General features: G+C 46.5%; 1 protein-coding gene across 1 annotated transcript in view; it reads right to left on the bottom strand.

Annotated features, from left to right (window-relative positions):
* Positions 1-23,040, bottom strand: part of Lars2 (leucyl-tRNA synthetase 2, mitochondrial) — an 82,036-nt gene that overhangs the window by 39,141 nt on the left and 19,855 nt on the right. The window contains exons 4-6 of the mRNA XM_051203011.1: positions 20,539-20,599; positions 6,405-6,494; positions 4,055-4,198 (exon numbers count right to left, since the gene is read on the bottom strand). Of these exons, the coding sequence (XP_051058968.1) occupies positions 4,055-4,198; positions 6,405-6,494; positions 20,539-20,599 (295 nt within the window). The remainder of the gene's footprint in view (positions 1-4,054; positions 4,199-6,404; positions 6,495-20,538; positions 20,600-23,040) is intronic.

The following is a 23,040-nucleotide window of genomic DNA, read 5'->3' as shown; positions in this document are numbered from 1 at the left end:
TTTAGGCCACAGACCCAGTTTGAAAGCATTCTTAGCCCTTTGACTGGTTGGAAACTAAGGGTCTGTTTATACATTCCAATGAAAAACCACAGTTCTGTTTATACATTGCCAAGGATTTACCTACTGGCCACAAAGTCAAGTACACAGGGGGCAAGGAATGTCTTCTAAGAGGGCCAAATCGCCCCAAGAAAATGTGGATCTAGATTTGCAACATTGTAACTTCTCCACAGGTCTGAAGTTCTGATCAGTGACTCTGCCTCGTAGATCATTCTCTTCAGCAGCTTCCACTCACAAAATTAAATCTGAGCAAGCTGGCGTCAACGGAAGAAGGCATCTCCCTCTGCCCTGTTCAACCGACTCCCAGGCAGGGCACAATTTGGAAACTATGATTTAATAAGGGCAGTTAGCTAAAACTGCTAATGGGAACGAGACATCTAATACAGCCAAAGCCTGTGTCTCCTGCATGGAAAACCTTCATGTTCCTCCCCTCGTGGGTGAGACCATGAGACCCCACCCACCCACCCACAAGGCTCTGCGGTCTTCTCTCCCACTTTAGCTCTCTTTGTCAGTGGCTGCAATCATGCTTACAACTCACGGTGAACAGCTCTGAAGGGCTGGGCAGGGGTGAACGGAAGAAATATAACACACTACACAACAGCCTTTAATTATACGGGTTCCTGTTTCAGGGTTCTCTTTAGACTCTAGAGCACGAGGGAATGGCAGGGCTCCTGGACATAGCTTTGCTCCTAAAGCTGACTACATGGGCAGCTTTGGGGCAAACACAGAGCTCTATGAAGAGCCCTGTGGCAGACAGCTCTCGGGTCAAGCCAGCGCTCACCGCTCACCCCTCCTCCACCTGGATCGCAGGAGCTGAAAAGCCCATGTCCGCTTCTCTCTCTCTCTCTCTCTCTCTCTCTCTCTCTCTCTCTCTCTCAATGCTAGGGTGGGGTCACGTGACACAAAACATGAATGGGATTCTATTGGGGCAGGCGGTTCTGGGAAAGTTCTTGCTATGCAGATAAATCATTTGCACTGCTCCTGCAGCTTCTGTCTTGAATGGAGATGTGGATTCTGGAGGGGGCTGCAGTAGCCATCTAGCAACCACAAGATCAGTGGCAGGAAGAAAAGGCCAAGAGAAGCACCCAGATGCCAAGTCAGAGCCCTTGTACCAGTTCAGCCCCAGCAACTGGTTCTCATTATGTGGGGAAAGTAACTTCCTACTTGTTTAAACCCCTGTGGTTTAGTGGGGTTTAAACAGCCAGGTTTCTTCGCTAATTCATGACAACTTCTATCATACCAGGTTTTCAAGAATCCTATCTCATTCGATCTCTAAGAACCCGGACCAAAATTTCCAAGCTCCTAGTACTTTTCCCTCGTCTTCTAATGTCTAATGGCCATCTCGGACCCAAAGGACTACCTCCACCCCGGGAGAGTGGTCTAACCCCAAACTTCCCATCAACCCAGGTCTTCCTGGATGCTACCACTGCCTGCATCCTCTCTCCTCATCCAACAGATCACCAAGCTCAGGGGATTCTGCCTCTGCGTACTTTTTTAATCCCCTTCTGCTTCTCCTACCTGAATCTAGATTCTGGGGACTAGTGAGATGGCTCAGCTTCCAGCACCCACCCTCTCTGGGTGGCTTACAACCATCTGTAACTCCAGTTCCATGGGATCCAGAACTTCTCGCATGCACATACCCACAACATACACAGGAGTTTAAAAACTATATAAATCTTTAAAAAAGAAAAAGAACTACACCATGGTTCTGACATTCACTACTTTCTTTACAATATTTTATTATTTCATGCTGTTCCTGTGCTGAAGTCCAGCCCCTAATCACCTCTCCAGACCTACTTCCCACATGGCTCTCATGTTTAACTTGCAATGTTCATCTCTTAGCTCCTCAACGCCCAGTACGCATCTATCTGCTAGGGCCACTCAACATGCACCCCCTACACGGGGTGAGACTGTCCTGAGGGAGTGTCCTCAGAGCACAGGGTTGGCTTTATGGTCTATTCCACTCTTGCAGCCCAAACCCTGAAGCGTCGCTCCCTTCTGGCGTTCTCTTTTGGTCCACATTTCCAGCCAGTTCGTTGCTATAGGTGGTTTCCGCTCTCCTGAAATTCACAATGATCATCTTTTCTTTTCAAGTCCTGTTCATTTATGTAACAAATGCCTTGGTATTATTAACTAACTTCAGTCCCTTGGTCTATGCCTAAACTTATCTTTTTCTTTAAACTAAGAGTCACAGTATCCTGCTTTTAAAAAAAGATGTAGTAATTTTTATTACATGCTGGGTACTGCAGATGATACCCTATAGGGGCACTGGGTCATGCTTGACCCCCTTCTGGATCTATTTTGTTCTAGAAGTTCTGTTTGAGTCTCTCAGAGGCTTACTTTTAATCTTCAGTAATTCTGTTTTTGTCCTCAGTCCTAGGGTGTTATCCATGCTCCCAATCATGGCCTCTGGAGATTCAATGCCTCTCTTAACAAGGCACAATCCAAGGGTTTCCTCGTGCCACACAGCCCTGGGCCTGCTCTGCCCTCCTACCAGAGACACTGCCTGTGCCAGCATCATAGACTCTTCCTCTTCTCCCAATTTTCAGTGCTGACCTCCTAAGAGCCTTTTCAATAAATCTGCACAGGAGTTCAGCAAGAACCAAGAGTTACCATGACAACTCACTATTTCTGCGGAACAGTTAAAAATTCACAGCTGACAGTTTAAAGAACAATGCCTCTGGTGCCAGGTTATTACATTTCCAACTCAAAGCGCAGGCCCGAACACAGGCACTAACCAGGTGGCCTTCCAATATTGCCATTAGAGTTCCATGGCACATCCGGGAGGGGACTGGCGCCCTTCTTTCCAATACGCCATCAGAGTCTCGGGGCTTGGGGAGTGACAGCCCTCTCGGGAGCCTGGTGGGTCTAAGGCTAGCAGAGAGGGCCCACATAGAAACCTACACTGCTAGCTTTGCTTCACACCAGGCACTGACTACTACACTCTTCTGAACCTTTTCCAGATCCATGCCAGGGTCAGCTGCATAAAAGTGAACAAAAAGAAAATGAGGGTCAGTGCAGACGACAACGACAGTCCTTAGAGGGAGGACGATGAGTCTCAGTGCAGACGATAGTCCTTAGAGGGAGGACAGTGGGGAGGACGATGAGTCTCAGTGCAGATGACAGTCCTTAGAGGGAGGACAGTGGGGAGGATGATGAGTCTCAGTGCAGACGACAGTCCTTAGAGGGAGGACACAAGGGTCTGCTGAGCTGCTGGCTTGGCCCAGAGTGTGGTAATCAGAAGTTGCCTAGAACCCTGTGCTTGCTCTGTATATGAGCCCTGCACACAACATGTAACCCGAGTTACCTGCAGATGAGACCCGGACTTTGTCCCAGCATGCAATGCATTGCCTCTGAGACTTAAGTCAAAATAGAAGCACTGGGTGTTACACACATATAGAACTGATGACTTATTCCAGGCCACTATGACTTAGCAAGCAACTCTGCTTCTACTACTGGATTTGTCTTGAATCTCTGAATACAGCAATGAGCCAGAAGGTGCTTGAACCATCAACAGGTCTAACCATTCATCTTACTCGCCAGGAAACTGAGGCCCATAGCAGCCTTCACAGTGGACCACAGGCACAGAAAAGTCACATCTAGAGCTTTGGACTTGGCCCAGCTCATTCCTACCCTGGCCTCACCTCCTGGAGACCAGTCAACTCTTCACTTCTAGGTCACTATAAGCGATGGTACAGAAAAACCAGAACTCGAGCCCTCTGGAGCATCACAAAGACTCGTCCCCTTCTTCTTTTTTGGATGCATAATTACAGAGTTATTGTTGCTTTGTGACAGCGCCTCAAACAATGACCTAGAGTGACCTCCAGATGGCCTTTTGTGTTAAAGCTTGAAGACCCTCGCCCACCACCCTGAATGTGAGCAACACCGAGGCTCTGCCTCCCCTCTCTAAAGGCTCTGCTCAGGCTCCTTCCACAGAGCCACCAGTGTGGTCTACCCATGTACTGGGCATTCCTGAGAGTCTCTTACCGCCACTTACCTTTGCATATGCGGTTGTCTTAATGAACCACTGCCGGAGGTATTTCTTCTCCACCTTGGCTCCAGAACGCCATGAGCAGCCGTATTCATTCACTTGCTCATTGGCCAACACCGTTTGATCCACTGGATCCCAGTTAACCAAGGCCTGTTAGGAGGCAGGAGACAGGAGGGCACAGTGTGCTAAATGTCCCGTGGAGGTGCCCTTGGGGAACAAGGCTGTAATATGACAGTGCATGCCTAAGGGCATCTTTAGGGTGGGCTGCCTGGTCAATGGGCCACTAGCAAGATGTGACAAGGACACATGAAATGCCCTTGCTAGAGAAGACTTGGGGAAGCCTTTGAGCACATGTCTAACTCAACTTTAGGTTTTTCTTGAATGACAGGATGAATATTCAGGATCTGAAATTGTAAAACACTTTGCAAAGGAACAACTGGACTTATTTAAAGTTTAGAAGAATAGGGTTACTGGAGAAGAAATCAATATACTTGCTTCTAATAACAACACTAACTCACTGAGTGATAACCAGATGGCAGTTCTCATGCTAAGTGGCTGTCTAGCTCAGGGTTAGCTTGACACTTGAGCTGCCTCAGTCTCCCAAGAGCTGGCAGTACAGTTGTGTGCCATCACTCTCGGCTTACATGTGACCCTTTAACTCTCACAATCAGCTTTGTGGTAAGAGGACTGGTATCCTCAGAGAATCATATCACAGAGAATGAATATGAGGGGCAGAGGAGCAATCAATACAATACACTAAGGTCTCAGAGACACTGACAAAAAGGGAGGAATTCAGGTCTGTGTTTACAATTTTTAAAGGCTGCAGTTTAAAGTATACAGTATATAGAAAGCAGATGAGTCTTAAGTGAGCAAATTAGTGATTTTTTTTTTAAATGAGTAAACCTGTGCCCACTATCCATGTCAAAATACAGAACATTTTCAGCCCCTCTCGAAAATGCTGTGCTTTCTGCCTTTAACCCTGCATCCCAAGGTGATCATTGAGTCCTACCCCATAGGTTCACCTTTAACCCTGCATCCCAAGGTGATCATTGAGTCTTACCCCATAGATTCGCCTGGCCAGTAGAATACAGTCCTAACTATGAGGAGAACTCTCCAGAGTTCCTGTTAGTCTCTGTCTACACTTATCGCTTGGTGACATTCAGGTGCCTCCTAGTACAAAGCAGGCTCGAAGTACTATACTTATACCTGATTTCAAATACAGTGCTTAGAAATTTAATAGCAGACTATGTGCTTAACATGTGCAATTCCTCAGCACCAAAAAGTATTCCTAATAATTCCCATTAGACAGAGGCAGTGCTAGCCATATGGTTTATAAACCCTTCTTCCTCCCTGTTTACCGTCTGCATACGCCTCAAATCTGGTCTTCGGGCTAACCTGTCTTCTGTGAGGAACTCTAGTGGGCTGTGGGAGGTGCTACTGAAGGCTACAACACTGTCAGCCAGCCTCTGCTGCTTGGTCAGGGGCCCAACACTGCCCTCTAGCCTGTACTAGTGACAAGGGTATCCTCTCAGCAGTGCTAGGAACTTTCCAGCCCTTGGAGGCTCTGCTACAGCCAGCACAGTTAGCCCTTTACTATGGTATCTCCAATGGCTCTGTCAAGATAGGCTGGCACCTGACAGGTTCTGGATGTTCTCCACATCAGCATAAAAATAAGGTTGCAGAGGAGTTAGCTAATCCATGAACTATAATCTGGGTTATGATTTTATAAATGCCAGTAGTATAGTCATCCGAAACTTGAAGCTATGCTGTCTGGAATCAGGTGGAAAGAGGCTCAGGGAACAATTTATTCCCTGTAGCACAGGGTCCCCAAGGTCCTCCCCTCATGAGTATATAGAGATGATCAGGATATTAAGTATTAGGATGTAAAATTTCTAGGTTCATAAACCAAAGAAAGCTGGCCCATCTGTTATTACCGATGACACCAGGGAGGTTGCAGGGAGAGTTTTACTTAGTAGGTAAAAAGAAACACTGTCTTATTTTTGGTATGAACTTGAGGCACATTCATCCTTACCATTATGTGCAAAAGGATTTTCTTTCTTCCTCATGTAAAAGTTATGTTTTTTTTGTTTGTTTGTTTGTTTTGTTTTGGGCTTTTTTTTTTTTTTTTTTTTTTTTTTTGGTGGGGGGATATTTTTGGGACAGGGTCTCACATGTAGCTCTGGCTATCGTGGAACTCATTTTGTAGGTCAGGCTGGTCTCAAACTCACCAAGATCTGCCACCTCTGCATCTCAAGTGTGAGGATTAAAGGTGTGGCCGCCGCACCTGGCTAAAAGTGATGATTCTAAGGTGGAGAGAATTTTTAAAATTTTAAAAGGGTAACTAACATGAACGTACCTCTTTCTGATAGGCCAGTCCAGCTTCGTAGAGTTTGATAAACAGGTATTGAGTCCATTTGTAGTAATCTGGCAAACAGGTAGTGATTTCCTGCCCAAAAAAAAAAAAAAAGAAAGAAAGAAAGAAAGAGGCATAAATACACATTCAGGCCCTGCAAGCATTTCATCATATAATTCACAGTTTTGAGATTCAGTTCTTAAAAGCAATTAAACTTTGCAAAATATTTACCAACCTATTTCCACTAACTCTCAAAGTGAGGGAATAAGCCATCCATTCTGGGAAGAAAGAGATGATGTTACTGGAATGTCTCCCCTACCTTTCCTAGACATGTTCAATGATGAGAGACTCTCAAGTCTTTTGCCTATCACCCAGGACTAACAAGTTACAGTACAGGAAATGGCTATGAACATTTTTTACAAAGTTTCATTTTTACTTTAAATTGTATGTGTGCGGGTGTTGGGGTAGGTGCACATGAGTGCTACTGGTGACAGAGGCCAGAAGAGGCTGCCACAGATGCTACAGATGTCCATGAGATGCCAGATATGGCTGTAGGAAACTGAACTTAGGTCCTTTGGAAGAGCAGCAACTGCTCTTAACTACTGAGCCACATTTCCAATCCAGTTATAAACATATTTGCCAGGATACAAACACATACTGGGGACCAAGAATGTAGCACATCTGAAAAGCAATTATAAACGTCAAGAGTATTTGTTCAGTGTGACGTGATCCTCATTTCAAACTAAATCTTGTGTCATAGAATCTAGGGTCTGATAGTGTCCATAGCCTTATAATTTTCCCTTTATTGTATAATATGAATCAAGCTGTTGTCTACATGGGGAGATTAATCAAAAGTTCCTAAAGTTTATTTTCTGCCTGAAAAACGCATTTAATATAGAATCTTAAAAAGCTGGGGCATGGCTTAGAGGTAGAGTGCTTGCCTGGCCAGGTAGAAAGAGAAAAGGCGGTAACAGGAAAACATGTCTCAAATGGCTCTATCTGTAGCTGGCTTTCAGCGTAAGGTGTACTTTACCCCAAGTGCAGAGCACTTCTGTATTCCCTCAGATAAGCAAATGAGGAATGCTTCAAATACAGGGGGGAGGCAGGTACAGTAGGAAGCAGTAACTGAAAAGGGTAGTTTTCCTTATGTTAGATTCATTTGTTCATTCGTTTTGAGACAACAGGGCCCCATCTACTCTGGGCTAGCCCCAAACTCTGAATTTCTGATCTACCTGCCTCTTCCTCTTGACTGCAGAGATAGATCACAGGCACATGCCACTTACTACACCAGGACTGTGTGCTGCTGGGGTCTAATCCGGGGCTTCATGCATGTTAGGCCAGCGTTCTACCGACTGAGCTTGGTTGTTTTATATGCTGCTTTGTTATTGCTGTTGTTTTCAATAGCAGAGCGCTAACACTAAAAAAAAAAAAAATTTGGGGGTGGTATTGGGGACCAAACCCAGGGACTCGGGCATGCTAACAAGTGCTCTAACACTGAGCTGTATCTCAAGCCCAGAAGACAGTTTTTCAAAAATGCAGAACAGGGGTTGGAGAGAGAGCTCAGCAATTAAGAGAACTGGCTGTTCTTCCAGCTCCTGGGTTCAATTCCCAGCACCCACATGGCAGCTCAGAACTGCTTATAAGTCTCATGGGATCTGATGCCCTTGAGTAATATGCAGACATAAATCCAGACATACATAAAATAAATAAATGAACATTTCAAAGATGCAGAATAACTCAACTCTGACCACCAGTCTCATCTTCCCATGATGAGACATAGTGACAAACCAGCCAATCTAATGGGGGTCCCAAGTAGCCTGGCCCCCACCAACACCTAAGCAACATCCAAGAATCACCACCTCCCAGGGACTCCATAGGCAGCTGGTATACAAGGGTGCCAGGCTGAGGAGCTCTACCAGCCCAAGAACCAGACTAATAGACCTCTCCTTGGCCTGCTAGCACGGCACAGAATTGTTCTTTCTCTTTGGTTTTCTGGTCAAACACCTCTAAAACTCCCATTTTTAACAAACATGTCAGTAGTCATTTTCAGTTTTGTTTTACTCAACATTTTATGCTCTCCAGCACTGAGGTACCCCGAGTTAAAAATAAATGAGACATGTAAAAGTCTGTATACAAAAGCAAATTTGTATACATCACGTAAGTTTTCACGGCTAAATTCTCATTGCATTGTGGTCACAAATGCGCAAAGAAAATATACTGAATTGAAAGCTAACGTGGGTGAGGGTTATGGGAAGTTTTTCTTAGACCTTGCTATTGTAGAAATATCTTTATCCACTACAGTTTTAAAGACATATAGTAAAGCAAATATGAAAAATATGAAACTATGGGGTCCATTAAGACTTTATTTTGTGTGTATTTGAGCTGCTCGTAAAAATATCAAAATCTTTCTAATAAATATGTTATAATATAATGCAATGTGAATTATAATTAATATGCATTATACTGAGAATATTTTATAATGAATATTATATAATACACTCGACGCCCCTGGATCTGCTTCCAGACATAGCAACAGAACAGCATTACCTTCAGCTAGGTTTCTGCTTTTGAAAGTCAGTTTTCCCTACAGTGAAAAGCAAGGGTAGGTGAGTGGAGGGGAGATCTTTATCTAGCCAACCTTTCGCCTATGTTCCTATTGGGCATCAGCGACTCAAGGTCAAAGCGGGGCGGGGAGTCTGGGCCCCCTTTTCCTCCTAACTTCACATTTGGACTTGACCTGTTTTATTTTGTTGCTTCTGCAACTGCCATCTGGCGTGGCTGTGTGGCCAGGCCCAAGGAGGCTGAGCCTGAGCAAAGTCCTGTGTTCTCCATGCTGAACCTTCCTACCTGTGGCAGGCCAGGTCTCTAAGACAGGTAATGTACATTTTGAGAGACACAGAACAAAATGAAAACAGTGAATTCTAGTCTTCTAAAATCATCAAAGGTATTCTTTTTTTTTTTTGAAATTATATCACGTAAAAGCTTTTAGTTTAGCCAGTTGGTTAAAAATCAAAACCCTTTCTTCATGTGTTCACTGTGAACCACAGGCCTTACACCCCTGAAAACGTTAGCCTTCCCTCTGTCTAAGGCAGAGACCTTGCTCCCTGACGATTACCTGACAATGGCTAGAAACAATTCTTTGTCACCACTGAGAGTGCACATGTGTACTCGTGTGTGTGCACAATCGTTCACGTGCACACAGCTTAGGTGCCTACATCTGGTGGGCATCTGTGTTAACACCCTTAAAATACTCAGCTATGCACGGATTGCATTTTCTGTGTTTTGGGACAGACTCTTGTATGTAACTCAAACTAGCGTTATACTCAAGGGAGATCTTCCCACCTCACCCTCCCAACTGTTAGATTACAGGAGGAGGCACCATACATTTGTTTAAGCTTTAAATGCTAATAGGACAATCTTGGTCTAAGGGTTTATATTATTTCATTTTAAGTCTGCAGCCACAGGCAGATCAAAGGAACATTAACCAGGCAACTCTCTAGTGGGCAGTCCCTAAAAAGTAACAAAGGAGATTAAATGTCACCTCCTGGGCCTAGTCCATTTACTTAGTTTCCCTCCACCATCAGATTTGGCCCCTCCACTGAACATGACTAGCAAAGTACCAGCAACCTTGCACCACAGAGACAGGTGTTGTTAGCACAAGTGATGTATTTTAGCATCTAGAATTTAAATAATTTAATATGCCCCCAAGAGGTGGTCTGACTTGGAAAATCTCATTATGTAATAATGTTTCTGTTTTGAAGTCAGAGAGAGAGAGACATATGGGATATATTGGTTTATCCCTCCTGCAAAACAGTTGTCAACGCACAGCAGTGTTTAAAGATCACCCCTTGGAATCTAGCCCATGAACACAAATATCCAGATCTGACCACATCTGCAGGGCCCACTCAGAAACCTTGTATCTGTGGGGTGGGGCTCCCTGCCATCCTCATCTGCCCACAGGCAAGGAAGGCACCAATTCAGTAAGACTTTGGTAAGACCATCAGAAAAAGCAAACAAGGCTGACTGTTCCCAGGTCCCCCAGCATTTCTGTATTTTACTTTTCCCTGCTTTCAAATAAGTTCACACAGCCATAGCGATGGCTCAGCACTTGCTGTGCTGGCAAAGGACTGGTCCCAGCACACATCTGGCAACCCACACCTGTGTGTAAGTCCGGTTCCAAGAGACCTGACACACTCTTCACACATGCATACTGTGCACATGCATGCATACAGGAAGTCACTCATACACAAAGCCCACAGTTGCTTGATGTTACCATTGGTTTCAACACAAATAGTCAGGCGATTCAATGCATAGCTCTGAAAGCTGCTACAATCTGACTCCACATAGATCTCCATCATGGTGTCAGCTTTCATAACCTGTGAGCTCTAGAGAGCCCACCTAGATGTTTATCTGGGAGCTCAGTGAAGTGACTCCTACACATTATAACCTTACACTTTACACTGCCGGGGGTTGGTGTAAAAAAAAAAATATTTCACAGATTTGTACGTAAACACGGAACCCAAGGCAGAAGATATGCTCTCTCAGAACACAAAGAGGCTCAAAGCAACCTCTTGGAAACCAACCATTCCCATCTAATGACCTTGACTAACTTAACCTAACAATTAAGCCAGTTTGGCAATGACTTCTAGCCCAGTGATTTGGCACTGATGATGTCCAGGTGGCTGAGGCACTGAGGTCTGGTTATATCTGTGATACAGAAGAACATTTGCACCATGTGTTAGAGATGCGGCATTGCATTCGGGATCCACCTGGGGCTTCTCTAAACGGTCTCAGAAATATCTAAGTGAGTGTGATGTCAGGAAAGGACATCAGAGGCCCCTCAGCAATCCCTAGGCAGGAGAGGGACAGAGGGTGATTGACAGCTTGGCACAGTCCTGGTTAGGGTCTCAATCAGCTCTTCCTGTGGCTTTTGTCTATACCCTTTTCTTTGTTTCTTTTTCTCTATGGAAAGCTAGGAAGTAGCAGGAGGCTGAGGCAGGAGGACTGAAAGTTTGAGGGCAGCCTAGGTGACTTAGTGAGCTCTAGGCATTCACTGCATACTGTAATGATGAAAAGGGGATGTGGCACAGGACTGTAATCCCTCCTACCCAGAAGGTGGAGAGAGTAGGGTAAGTCCAAGGACAAGGGACTGGTGGTGGTGTTGGAAATGCAGGCCAAGCACCGCATAGCTCAGTGGTAGAATGCTTGTGCAGCATGCCAGAGGCTCTCGGATGGATCTTCAGTACAAGGGAGGAAAGGGAAGGCCAGTGGGATGGCTCACCAGGTGCTTGCTTTCACACATGCTTCAGCCTTGGCTTAGACGACTGCCTTATGACAGACCCTGCAATGGAGACCCAGCTAAGCCACCCAAGTCCAAACGATAAACAAATCTCAAGAAAGGTTGTTAATAAAGGAGGCTAATGATTAGAAGGTGACAAGGACAAATGGGGGGGCAGCCCACCATCAAACTAGGCTAGCCTTGTTACTTATGCCCCCAAATTTTATTGACCTCTCAAGCAGGACGAGGGAAGGAACAAACACAGATGACCTGGTCCACCGCAGGTCAGACAACTCCTCCCAACCTGACAGATGCTGCAGCCACTGTAAAGATGAAGGGATCTAGAGAGCACCAGCCTGCCTCTCCAACACTGCCAACCCCTCAGGGATGTGCAAGGCTTCGTGAATCTTCATTAAAGAAAACATTCATTCCAGGAGTTAAGGGTTATCATACAAAGTAGACAAAGCCAAAGCCAAATATGGTTAACAAACACCCATAATCTCATGCTCAGGATGCTGAGGCAGGAGAATCCCCATGAATCTGAGGCTAGTCTGAGCTACACAGTGAGTTTTGGGATAACCTGGGCTATAGCATGATGTCCTTTTTTCCAAAACAAAACAATGCAAAGTGATTCTGGCCTGAGGCAGAGGTCTAGATAATTTTATCTAGACAGCAGGTCTTCAAAGAAACGAGTGTACCATTGCTCCTGGAGTCCCAGTCTGGCTTATCCACGGCACCTCGTCTGAGACATGCCTTCCCAACACACCACACAGTGATTTAAGAAATCTGTGTGCAGAGTCTCCAAGACTCCAAAGACAAACGGAGATCGGTGCTTATCACCAGCAACTTCCAGACCTGAAGCGGAACTGCAGGAGGAGGAGGGGTCACAGTGAGGTCCCCTGCTCAATGATCTAGCACCATTCTGGCTCAGCGTTGTACTCCTCTCTTCTAACTCACTGGCATAGGGCCAGTTGCTGGGTCTTTATCCTAAGGCACTCCGGCGGGCAGTGGGCTACACAAGGAGATGAATCTGCACATGCATTCGCTCATGGCTCAGCTCTTCAGACTCACAGGGTCCTGTCCAGGGCAGAGAATGACAGGAAGGTGACATGCTCAGGTCCACCTCCGAGAGGCCTGAGGACTTTATAGTCTCACCACTCTTGAGCAAAGTTCCTCGGTATCTCATTCCATGCCTGCCTACTCCGTTCCTTCCCATCCGTCCCCTTGGGAAAAGAGAAGCAAGGCCCTGCTACCGTCCATCTAAGCTACATCTTTCCCTGTGACTCCTTGACATCTTCGGGACCACACCAGGCCGCGTGGCCTCCCTTCTCCCTCCCCCTTTCTGGACCATCATCCCCATGATTCTCTCAGCCACACTTACTGAGACCCCACTGGGCCTTTCTCCTGGCCTCTTCCCTGTGTTCTTCTTCTGAGATCTCCCATTCCTTCTTTGCTCATCTCCTTGCAGAATTGAAGGAAAAGGTATTAACATTGGGGTGATTGATTAATACTGAACCTATGTTTATCCAAGCACTCATTTTTGTGCAATTATGTTTTTACACGTAGGACTATCTTTAGATTGAAAATGAACATTTGTTTTTAAGACAACCAAAACTGATAAGTGCTAGACACTGGACTTTTACGGGGTATGTGTGTGTGTTTTTCTTAAGGGTCTTAACTTTCCAAATCCAGGGCCACAAGCTAAGTTCTTAAGTGATCTGAAAGGTTTGGATTCTACATTTCTTTAAAAAAATTTAGAATATTAACAGCAGGAAGGTCAAGGCCTGCAGTTTTGAAGACACTGTCTTTCTTACTAAAAATAGCTCTTCTTCAGAACTGTGTATGTGTGTGTTTGAGTTTTACGATATACCTGGTATCTTGACAGTTTTCCCTACCCATAATACTCAAGATCCTAGGAACTACTTACATGCAGGCAAAAAACAACAATTTGCTAAATTTCCTGGTAATTATTGTCAACTGACAAGAACTTCATCAAGGCAATCTAACAAATGGACAGTTTTGCTAACTTGACATTTAGGGACAGGACACTCTGCATAAAGCTATAGGGGAGATTAATTAGTTTGGGCTGCAATCTGTCATCAGTCTGAGTGAACAGAGACCAGCGCACAATCTTTCTAAAAGGAACACTGATGTGATTTATGTAATTTGAAACATCCTCAAGCAGTCAAGTTCAACAGGGGACAATCTTCTGACAGATACTTCCACGAGGCCAGTCTCTAGGTTTCCCGAGAATGTGAAGGCAATTGTTTAGACACGGTTGAGGGCCAAGAGGCGGGAGAAAACACCTTCTTTATAAACCCACGACTCACAAAGTGGCAGCCATAGAGCCACCTGCAGCTCCACTAAGCAATGACTTGGAGAAACTTACCACAGTGTGAACAATTTTACCTGAGACAAAGACCAAGAAATGAAACCATAAACTTAGAAAAGTCACAAAAAAATCACCTTAACAGCCCAACAGGAAGTATGTGTGTGTGGGGGAGGGGGTATACATGTGTGTGTTAACACGTATGCTTGTAGAAGCCAGAGGTAAACAATGGGCATCTTCCTCCATCACTCTCCATTTTATTTCTTCAGACAAGGCGCCTTACTAACCTGGAGCTTACCAGTGTGGCTAGGCTTGACTGGACAGCAAGCCCCAGAAACCCTCCTGCTCCACAATGCCTTTCCTAGCGCAGCTTTTATGGAGGTACTTATGTGTGTGCAGCAGGCATTTTAGTGACAGCCATTTCCCAGCTAACCCAGTGATTTTTTTTAAAAATTTTAATTAATTAACTAGCTAATTAATTAACTTTAGGCTAGGGATCAAGTGGAGGCAGATAAAAGGCTGGTAAGCAATGGTCCGGTTGGACATGCAAAGGTGCCAAGAAGATATATAGATAAGTCAAGACTCCACAATGACCGAAACATGTTAGTCTCAACAGATGCACAGCAAAATCACTTTGAAAAAAACAAAGGTACCGCCTTGCCTTTGCTGAGTTCCAACAACAGGGAACATGCAAAGGGAACATTCATTTCTCTGAAGGAGCACCAGAAACCCAGGGCCAGAGATTGATTGGCCAGACAAACAGCTTCACTTGTAAGGACCTAAAAGGGAGACTGTCTTAGTCAAATACGTGGAGTGCCTGCCACATGTTGTCAAGGCAACTGGCTCTGAGCTCTCACAGTGGAAGATTCTCCCCAACCTGGTTGTCAGGCACTAGCTTGCCTCAAAGTACTTTTGTTTTAAGATGTTTTTGATTCCTTTAAAATTAAAATTTTCATTAAAAAATATGTCTGCTACCCTGTAGAACTTGCTGTTTCTAGTGGTTCAACCCTTCTTAGTGATATTTACTCACATATGTAAATAAGGTGCCAGGACCTTGAAATAATGACTTTAAAATGACTTTTCATTCTGCAATCGTGACCATGGTATCTGAGAGCAAACTCAGGCAGGAGGGATGCAGGGCCTGTATGTTTGGGATGAAGAAGACACTATTCCTGACTTGTAATCAACACCCAAGGGTGGGGAAGGAGAGGATGAAACAAGCGAGTTCACGGCATGAGGAAATCCCAGCAAAGCCCTAGAAATGCGGAATATGTGAGCTGCTATTCCATGATGCTAAAGCATGTTAGCTGCTCTTGAGCTTGCTCCCTCCCCCCATCCCTCTCTTTTCCTCCCTCCCTCTCTTTCCCTCCCTCCCTCCCTCTCTCTCTCTCTCTCTCTCTCTCTTTCTCCGTCCTTCCCTCTGTTAGTATGTGTGTGCACACGTGTGTGAAGGTATACACACTTGTACATTCATATGAGGCCAGAAGAAAAAGCTACCATCCTCTATCATGCCTGCCTGCTCTTTTGAGACAAGGTCTCTCTTTGAACCCGGCACTCATTTTACAAGCTAGGCTGGGATCCAGCAGGTCAAAATGATCCTGCTGCCTCCATCAGACTCTGAGCTGGGGCTACACATGTGTGCGGGTGGCACACATGGCTTCCTATATGAGTGCTGGGATCTGTATTCTAGACCTCATGACAATGCAGCAGCAAGCACTTTTACCTGCTGAGTCATCTATCCAGCCTGAGTTCTTTACATATGAAATTATGCCATAATGAGAAAGCAAGAGAAACAGAAACAAAAATACTCATGTTGACAAAGGAGATGTCACAAACCCTCGGTGCCAACTGGGTTTCATTCAGGCTGTAAGGCATATATAGATGGCACTCTTAACAGCCGCTTACCCTTATGCAAGATGTAAAGTTATCAGGGCTGTCCTCAGTAGACACCCAGACTGTAATTACAGGCATGGCATCAGTGCAGAAAACTCATAGCCATCAAGAGGGCTGACCTAGCCCACACACAGGCTAAGCACAGGGCAGCCCTGGGCCCTACCCTGCAGCTGACTGCACTGACTATCTCTATTAGCCATGCGCTGGGAGAAAGCATGAGAGCACTTTCTTATTCCCAGCGCAAGTCTTCCAATGTCCCAAAAGACACCCCAAATCGTACCGATGGTTCAGGGTCTTGTTTCTGGGGCTGTCTCACTGTCCCTTTTCTCACTCAAAAACACCATCCAAAAGCTTCCTGATGTCGCTGTTTTTCACTGTTGTGGCTTGTTAAATCAGGCTGCTGGATTTGAAACAAGCTCAAAATCATTTCCTTCAAGGATCATTAACTCATCCTTCCGGGCTTCGGAGGGAGGAAAAGCAACACCTGTCCTTATCCAAACCTTGCAGACATATTTTTCACCTGACAACTTTCAGATGTCAATCGATGACCACACCACTTCTGAGTATCGGCTGAGGTGTCTATTTAACACAGCAGAGGGACCTGGCCGCCGGTTCTCACGGCGCCCCGCAGTGCCTACCCGTTACAGGGCCCTCCTGGCTGGCATACTCCTACCCTACCCTAAACTTCTCCAGCCCGGGGGCTGGGCAGCCCTTCCCCCAGCTGCCCTTCCCTATAATCCAGCCATTTTTCTCTTTTGGTCTACCCTCTAGTCTCTCGGTCCAAGCCACCCCTCTCGGTCGGTGACTCCTTCCCCTTCCCCTCCCCCTTCTCCTCACATGGCCCAGCTTAGTATAGCCATGATCACTCGGGACTCTCCCAGACATGCCTGCCTCTGGCTATGCTCTCCCTCACACCTGTAACAAACCTCCTCCTCCACCATATCTAAGAGAAGTCGTAATTTTTATTTATTTTTCATTAAATTTTTCCATTTATTTCACATACCAACCACAGTTTTCCCTCCCTCCTCTCTTCCTGTTCCCCCCCCCACACACACACACCTCCCATCTATCCCCTCATCCACTCCTCCGTTCAGAAAGGGGCGGACCTCCCATGGGAATCAACAAAGCACGGCATATCAAGTTGAGACAGGACCAATCCCTACCACCTCCCACCCCACATCAAGGCTGGGTGAAGCATCCTAGCATAGGGAGTAGGTTCCAAAAAGCCAGCTAATGCACCAGGGACATGACCCGATCTCATTGTGAGGGGCCCCACAAAAGATCAAGCTACACAACCATCCCTCAGATGCAGAGGGCCTAGGTCAGTCCCATGCAGGCTCCCTAGCTGTCAGTCAAGAGTCCGTGAGCTCCGAGTAGCTCAGGTTAACTGTCTCTGTGCTCTGCATTTGGCATGCTCCTGCCGTGGTGTGCTAATTCCTCTCCACAGACTCAGTCAATGGAGGAGGCTGTGAGCCGGGAATCTCTTCCTCTTTGTGGGCCGATTATCTCAGATATTTATTACCGTAACGGGAAGCAGGCTAACAAAAACACCGTCTGCACCTGTCCAGAGAGTCTACCAGTCACCCCACAAAGCGAGCGCTCCCCAAATAAAGCCCCTCTCCCCTGTCCTCTCATCCCTGCTCTTCCTCCCTCTCTCCTCTCTCCTCCTCCAGTGGAAGGTGCTGAGCTAGTTGCATTCAACTCTCCATCTTCTTCTCAACATGGCACGCACTGCTCTGGGAATAACATCTGACAGGGGAATGAGACGTAGGAGGCACCGTCCGTCCCAAGGCACCCAAGACGGCACTTCACACCATCCTGGCTCAGCAGAAATGCATTGATCCTAGGAATGTGCATGTTTCACAATCCAGAGAATCTATTTTTTTTTTTCCCCTGTAATGGTGATTAGAACATAGCGCAAGAGCCGGACCCTCCTACAGAACGTCTCACCCAGGGAGAGTCAGGAGCTATGACCCAGCCGCAAGGCTCGGTCTCTTCTGTCTGGGGGACAACTAGCACTGCTGAGTCATTTTGTTTTTCCAAATATTTGATTACTTGTCACTTAGCCATCTGCTGCCTTTTATGAGACTTTGGAACTACAGCCAGCAAAGGGTACAATTAAGTAAACTGGTCCTCTGCCTCCTCACTTTGTTCCTCCTCCCCTCGGGCTGGGTCTCTCCAATCATACACCATCTCAGTCAGAAAGATAGAAAAGGGCAGCAGAAAACTCAGTCCAGGGAAGATTCTGAAACAAGCAAAGGAAACACAACACTCTAAACTGTGACCCTATATTGTGCAAAGCTCTGTACTGCCCTGCCAACTCCCTAGGGGTTGTTTGTGTAAGAATGGCCATGTGTATGAATGCTTAGAGAGTGACACTATTCAAAAGGATTAAGAAGTGGACTTATTGGAGTAGGTGTGGCCTTGGAGTAAGTGAGTCAGTGGGACTTTGGGGTTTAAAATACCCAAGTCAGGGCCCCTGCCATGATGACGATGGCCTAAACATCTGAAACTGTAAGCCAGCCCCAGCTCAGTATTTTCCCTTGTAAGAGTTGCTGTGGTCACGTTGTCTCTTCACAGCAATAGGCACTAAGACAGATAAGTACAGGAATACCAGAGTTTATAGGTGAACTCCTACATGAATGTATCGGAATCATGTGTGTTTGTGAAAACAGTATGTGATGTCATGGGAAGTCCTAAAACAAATGACAATAATTTTTTTTTTTAAAAAAACAAACTTAAATGGACAGATGTACTCTAAAGGATCTACTGTCTGGTTTAGGGTCTCGGTTGTAAAACGGATTCCTACAAAATTACAAATGGCCACGTTCAGCCTTTATTGGTCAACCCCAGAAAGGATAGCCTGTTGCACCTCGGGCAAACAGTTTCAGGCAGGAGAGACATGTAGACCCCTACTGCTTCAACAATATCCTCATTTTCAAGTCCCTCACCCCTACCCCTGTAAAGGGTCACAGCCAAATTTTCCCTTGGCAGACCCCTCAATTCCCCATGGGAGAGAGAGGCTGCCTCTTGCTGTCAGCCTGTCTGTCTGCTGAAGGTCAAAGTCTGGTCTCTTTCTACTTTCCATCTCTTTGTGCTGCCTCAGAAATCTAACCCTGATGATATTAAATATCGTTAAGTTTAAATAACTGTCATAAATGTGATTGTGAAACTGAAAGAAAATATCCCAAGATACAAAACAGACAACAACAACAAAACTATTAGGTCCAAAGTGGCCTCAAGACGGCCGTGCTGATGACAATACCCTAACCAGGAGGACTCTGGATGGGTAAGCAGAGGTCTAAAGGATGGTTTGGGGGTTTCTGTTTTTTTGTTTTTGTTTTTGTTTTGTTTTGTTTTTTCAGGAGCCTCCCTTAAGCTCCCGTAATCTTCCCCAAAGATCAACAAGTGCAAGAGCAATCCTAAGAGCCTGTATCCACTCAAAGACCTCACCCTGAAAACCACCAATTAAAATTCCATTGCCTTTTCTGCCATTTTCAACTCTCTCTGTACACACACACACACACACACACACACACACACACACACACACACACACACACACACATGGTGGGGAGGGTGGGAGGTAACGAGAGAGTGAGAGAGACAGAGAGTAAGTTACGAAAATCAATACTAACAACCTTTCGCTTCTCTGGGACTAAACGTTGACCACCGTACCCAGCAACCCTGCAACTGTCTAGGCAGTCATTTGTGGCGGGTGTTAGTGCCAACTGTCCATTTCTGCCCTCAAGGGACCCGCATGTGCACCCCCGAGGGCGCTCTGTGACGGCCCGCACTTCACTTCCTGCCTTCAAACCCCCACTTGGTGCTCCAGGCAACGTAATCGGGAACGGGAGAGGAAAAACCACAACCAAGGCCTCCTTAACCCGTGCCTTTGTCTCTTCCCAGAGCCCTCGCCTCGTCCAGAGGCCGCTGGGGGGGGGGGGGGAGACTGAAGTTGCATGTGTCCCACTGAGTCTGTAGAGTGAGCAGGGTGCTGAGAGGGATCCTGGCACAGAGCGGGCTTTTCTCTGAAGGACAAACAGCAGCCTTTACCCAGGCTTGCTTGCTCCTCCTACACCTGGGCCTCTAAAGGTCTTTCTGGCAGCTGGCATGACTCCCAGGTAGTCCCCTGTGAACCCCCCTGAGTCTGGGATTCCCCACTGGCTCTGGTGTGTAACTTTCTGACAGAGACAGAGACCAAAGACCGTATGTGGCAGAACCACTGTGGGCTGTGCGTGTACCGACTCTGAACACAGGACAAAATATAACTAAATGGCCAGTTAATCACCCAGAGGACCAGCAGGTTTGATATCTAATCACTTTTCTGAGGATTCCAATAATCCTTTGAAACTGTTTCTATGAGCCAGAAATCCTTGTGCAGAGCCTTTGCCATACACACGGCACAGCCCATTAGGAAGTCAAATAAGTTAACTCTCTTAGCTTAATCCCACAGACGATTACTTGTTCACTAGCAAAATACCCACTCGGGTTCTGTTATGTGTGTGGCGTGCTAAGCCTTCCCTCGTGTGACCTGTCAGCCCCGCCCCCCCTTCTCCCAACACAAGCAGGCAGGCCAGCCCCATGCAGTCAGGCCTTTCCCTGAGCAGAGCTCCCGGGAAGAAAGGCCGACTCACCCTGTCCCAGCTGAAGCACAGGCCGAGGCGGTCAAGCTGTTTCCTCATGTATTTAATATTGCTGTGAAAGAAAGCGAGACAAGTTTGATGTTGAGAGGGGTCAGGGCCAGAGCTGAACTACAGTTTAAGGATGTTTTAGAAAACTTAAAAAAAGTCTAGCTCAATCAGGGAAGCCTTACCTGCTGCTTTGCCCTGGCAGAAAAACATAAAGACAATCCCTAAGAACCAGTAAAACATCAATGTGCAAGCAGGCACCCATGATCCGGACATGCTCATCACTACATGCCACTTTGGTCTTGGCCCTGGAAGGCAGCTCTGTTCCCTGGCCACTCTGACAAGCAACCTCTTGAATGTGTGACCCTGGCCTCTCCAAACATCTGTGTTCTACACAGAGTTAAGTCAAGCAAGCTTGACTTAAGTTTTAAAGCGATCAAACAAACAAACAAACAAACTAACACCAGTGAAAGAAACGCTTGCCTGGCATGTGTAAGAACTGGATTCAATCCCCAGAACTGTGAACGTTACATGCACGCACGCACGCACGCACGCACGCACGCACTCACGCACGCACACGTGAGCACACACCTACCTCTTAATGTACAAATTCAAAAGAAACCACACAGTGTTCTATCAGTCAGAACCAAAACTGTCCCAAAATTGGATAATAGAGGGGTGCAATAATTAATTTAGTTCTTGTCGCTGGGAATCAACTTATGCCATGTTTGATCTACTTTATTAGAGTTGTCATTTTATCATTTTCTTCGTTTTATCACTTCCATTAATCTAGAATTAATTGTGTGATGGAGAGAGAACACAGTGATTTTCCTGCTGTGAAGCCTTGGGCAGAAAAAGCAAAGGTGGTGGAGGGGGCTGGGAGACAGTGTGGGGGATAGTGGGGGGATAATGGGGAGGAGGGGGGGGGACAGTGTGTGTGTGTGGGGGGACAGTGTGTGTGTGGACAGTGTGTGTGTGGACAGTGTGTGTGTGTGTGTGTGGACAGTGTGTGTGTGGACAGTGTGTGTGTGTGTGGACAGTGTGTGTGTGGACAGTGTGTGTGTGTGTGGACAGTGTGTGTGTGTGTGGACAGTGTGTGTGTGGACAGTGTGTGTGTGTGTGGACAGTGTGTGTGTGGACAGTGTGTGTGTGTGTGGACAGTGTGTGTGTGTGTGGACAGTGTGTGTGTGTGTGGACAGTGTGTGTGTGGACAGTGTGTGTGTGTGTGTGGACAGTGTGTGTGTGGACAGTGTGTGTGTGTGTGTGTGTAGACAGTGTGTGTGTGGACAGTGTGTGTGGACAGTGTGTGTGTGGACAGTGTGTGTGTGTGTGGACAGTGTGTGTGTGTGGACAGTGTGTGTGTGTGGACAGTGTGTGTGTGTGTGGACAGTGTGTGTGTGGACAGTGTGTGTGTGTGTGGACAGTGTGTGTGTGTGTGGACAGTGTGTGTGTGGACAGTGTGTGTGTGTGTGGACAGTGTGTGTGTAGACAGTGTGTGTGTGGACAGTGTGTGTGTGGACAGTGTGTGTGTGTGTGGACAGTGTGTGTGTGGACAGTGTGTGTGTGTGTGGACAGTGTGTGTGTGGACAGTGTGTGTGTGTGTGGACAGTGTGTGTGTGTGGACAGTGTGTGTGTGGACAGTGTGTGTGTGTGTGTGTGGACAGTGTGTGTGTGTGTGGACAGTGTGTGTGTGGACAGTGTGTGTGTGTGTGGACAGTGTGTGTGTGGACAGTGTGTGTGTGGACAGTGTGTGTGGGGGAGCAGTGTGTGTGGACAGTGTGTGTGTGTGTGGACAGTGTGTGTGTGTGTGGACAGTGTGTGTGTGTGTGGACTGTGTGTGTGTGTGTGGACAGTGTGTGTGGACAGTGTGTGTGTGTGGACAGTGTGTGTGTGTGTGGACAGTGTGTGTGTGTGTGTGTGGACAGTGTGTGTGGACAGTGTGTGTGTGTGTGTGTGTGGACAGTGTGTGTGTGTGTGGACAGTGTGTGTGTGTGTGTGTGGACAGTGTGTGTGGACAGTGTGTGTGTGTGTGTGTGGACAGTGTGTGTGTGGACAGTGTGTGTGTGTGTGTGTGGACAGTGTGTGTGTGTGTGGACAGTGTGTGTGGGGGGAGATGAGTGGGGGACAGTGTGTGGGGGGGAGCAGTGTGTGTGTGGACTGTGTGTGTGTGTGGAGGGAGAGGATATCGTGTGTGGGATAGTGTGTGTGTGTGTGTGGAGGGGGGGACAGAGGCAAGAGTACTGAATTCGTGAGCACAAGGACCTGAATTCAAATCCCCACAATCCATATAAAAAGCCAGGCATGGCTTGCATGCTGTAACCCTTGCTTTGGGACAGACAGAGCCAAGCAGGTCCAGAGCTTACTGAGCAACCAGACTAGCCAAAACAGTACACTTAAAACGCTGTATGATGGCTCAACAGATAAAGGTGTTTTCCTCCAAGCCTCGCCCCCTGAGTTTGATCCCCACAACCCATACGATGGAAGAAGAGAACTTACTTCCATAACTGC

The sequence above is a fragment of the Phodopus roborovskii genome, unplaced genomic scaffold, assembly GCF_943737965.1.
Source record: "Phodopus roborovskii unplaced genomic scaffold, PHOROB, whole genome shotgun sequence".
Taxonomy (NCBI): Eukaryota; Metazoa; Chordata; class Mammalia; order Rodentia; family Cricetidae; genus Phodopus; species Phodopus roborovskii.
The sequence above is the reverse complement of the archived record's forward strand: the minus strand, read 5'-3'. Positions and strand labels throughout refer to the sequence as shown.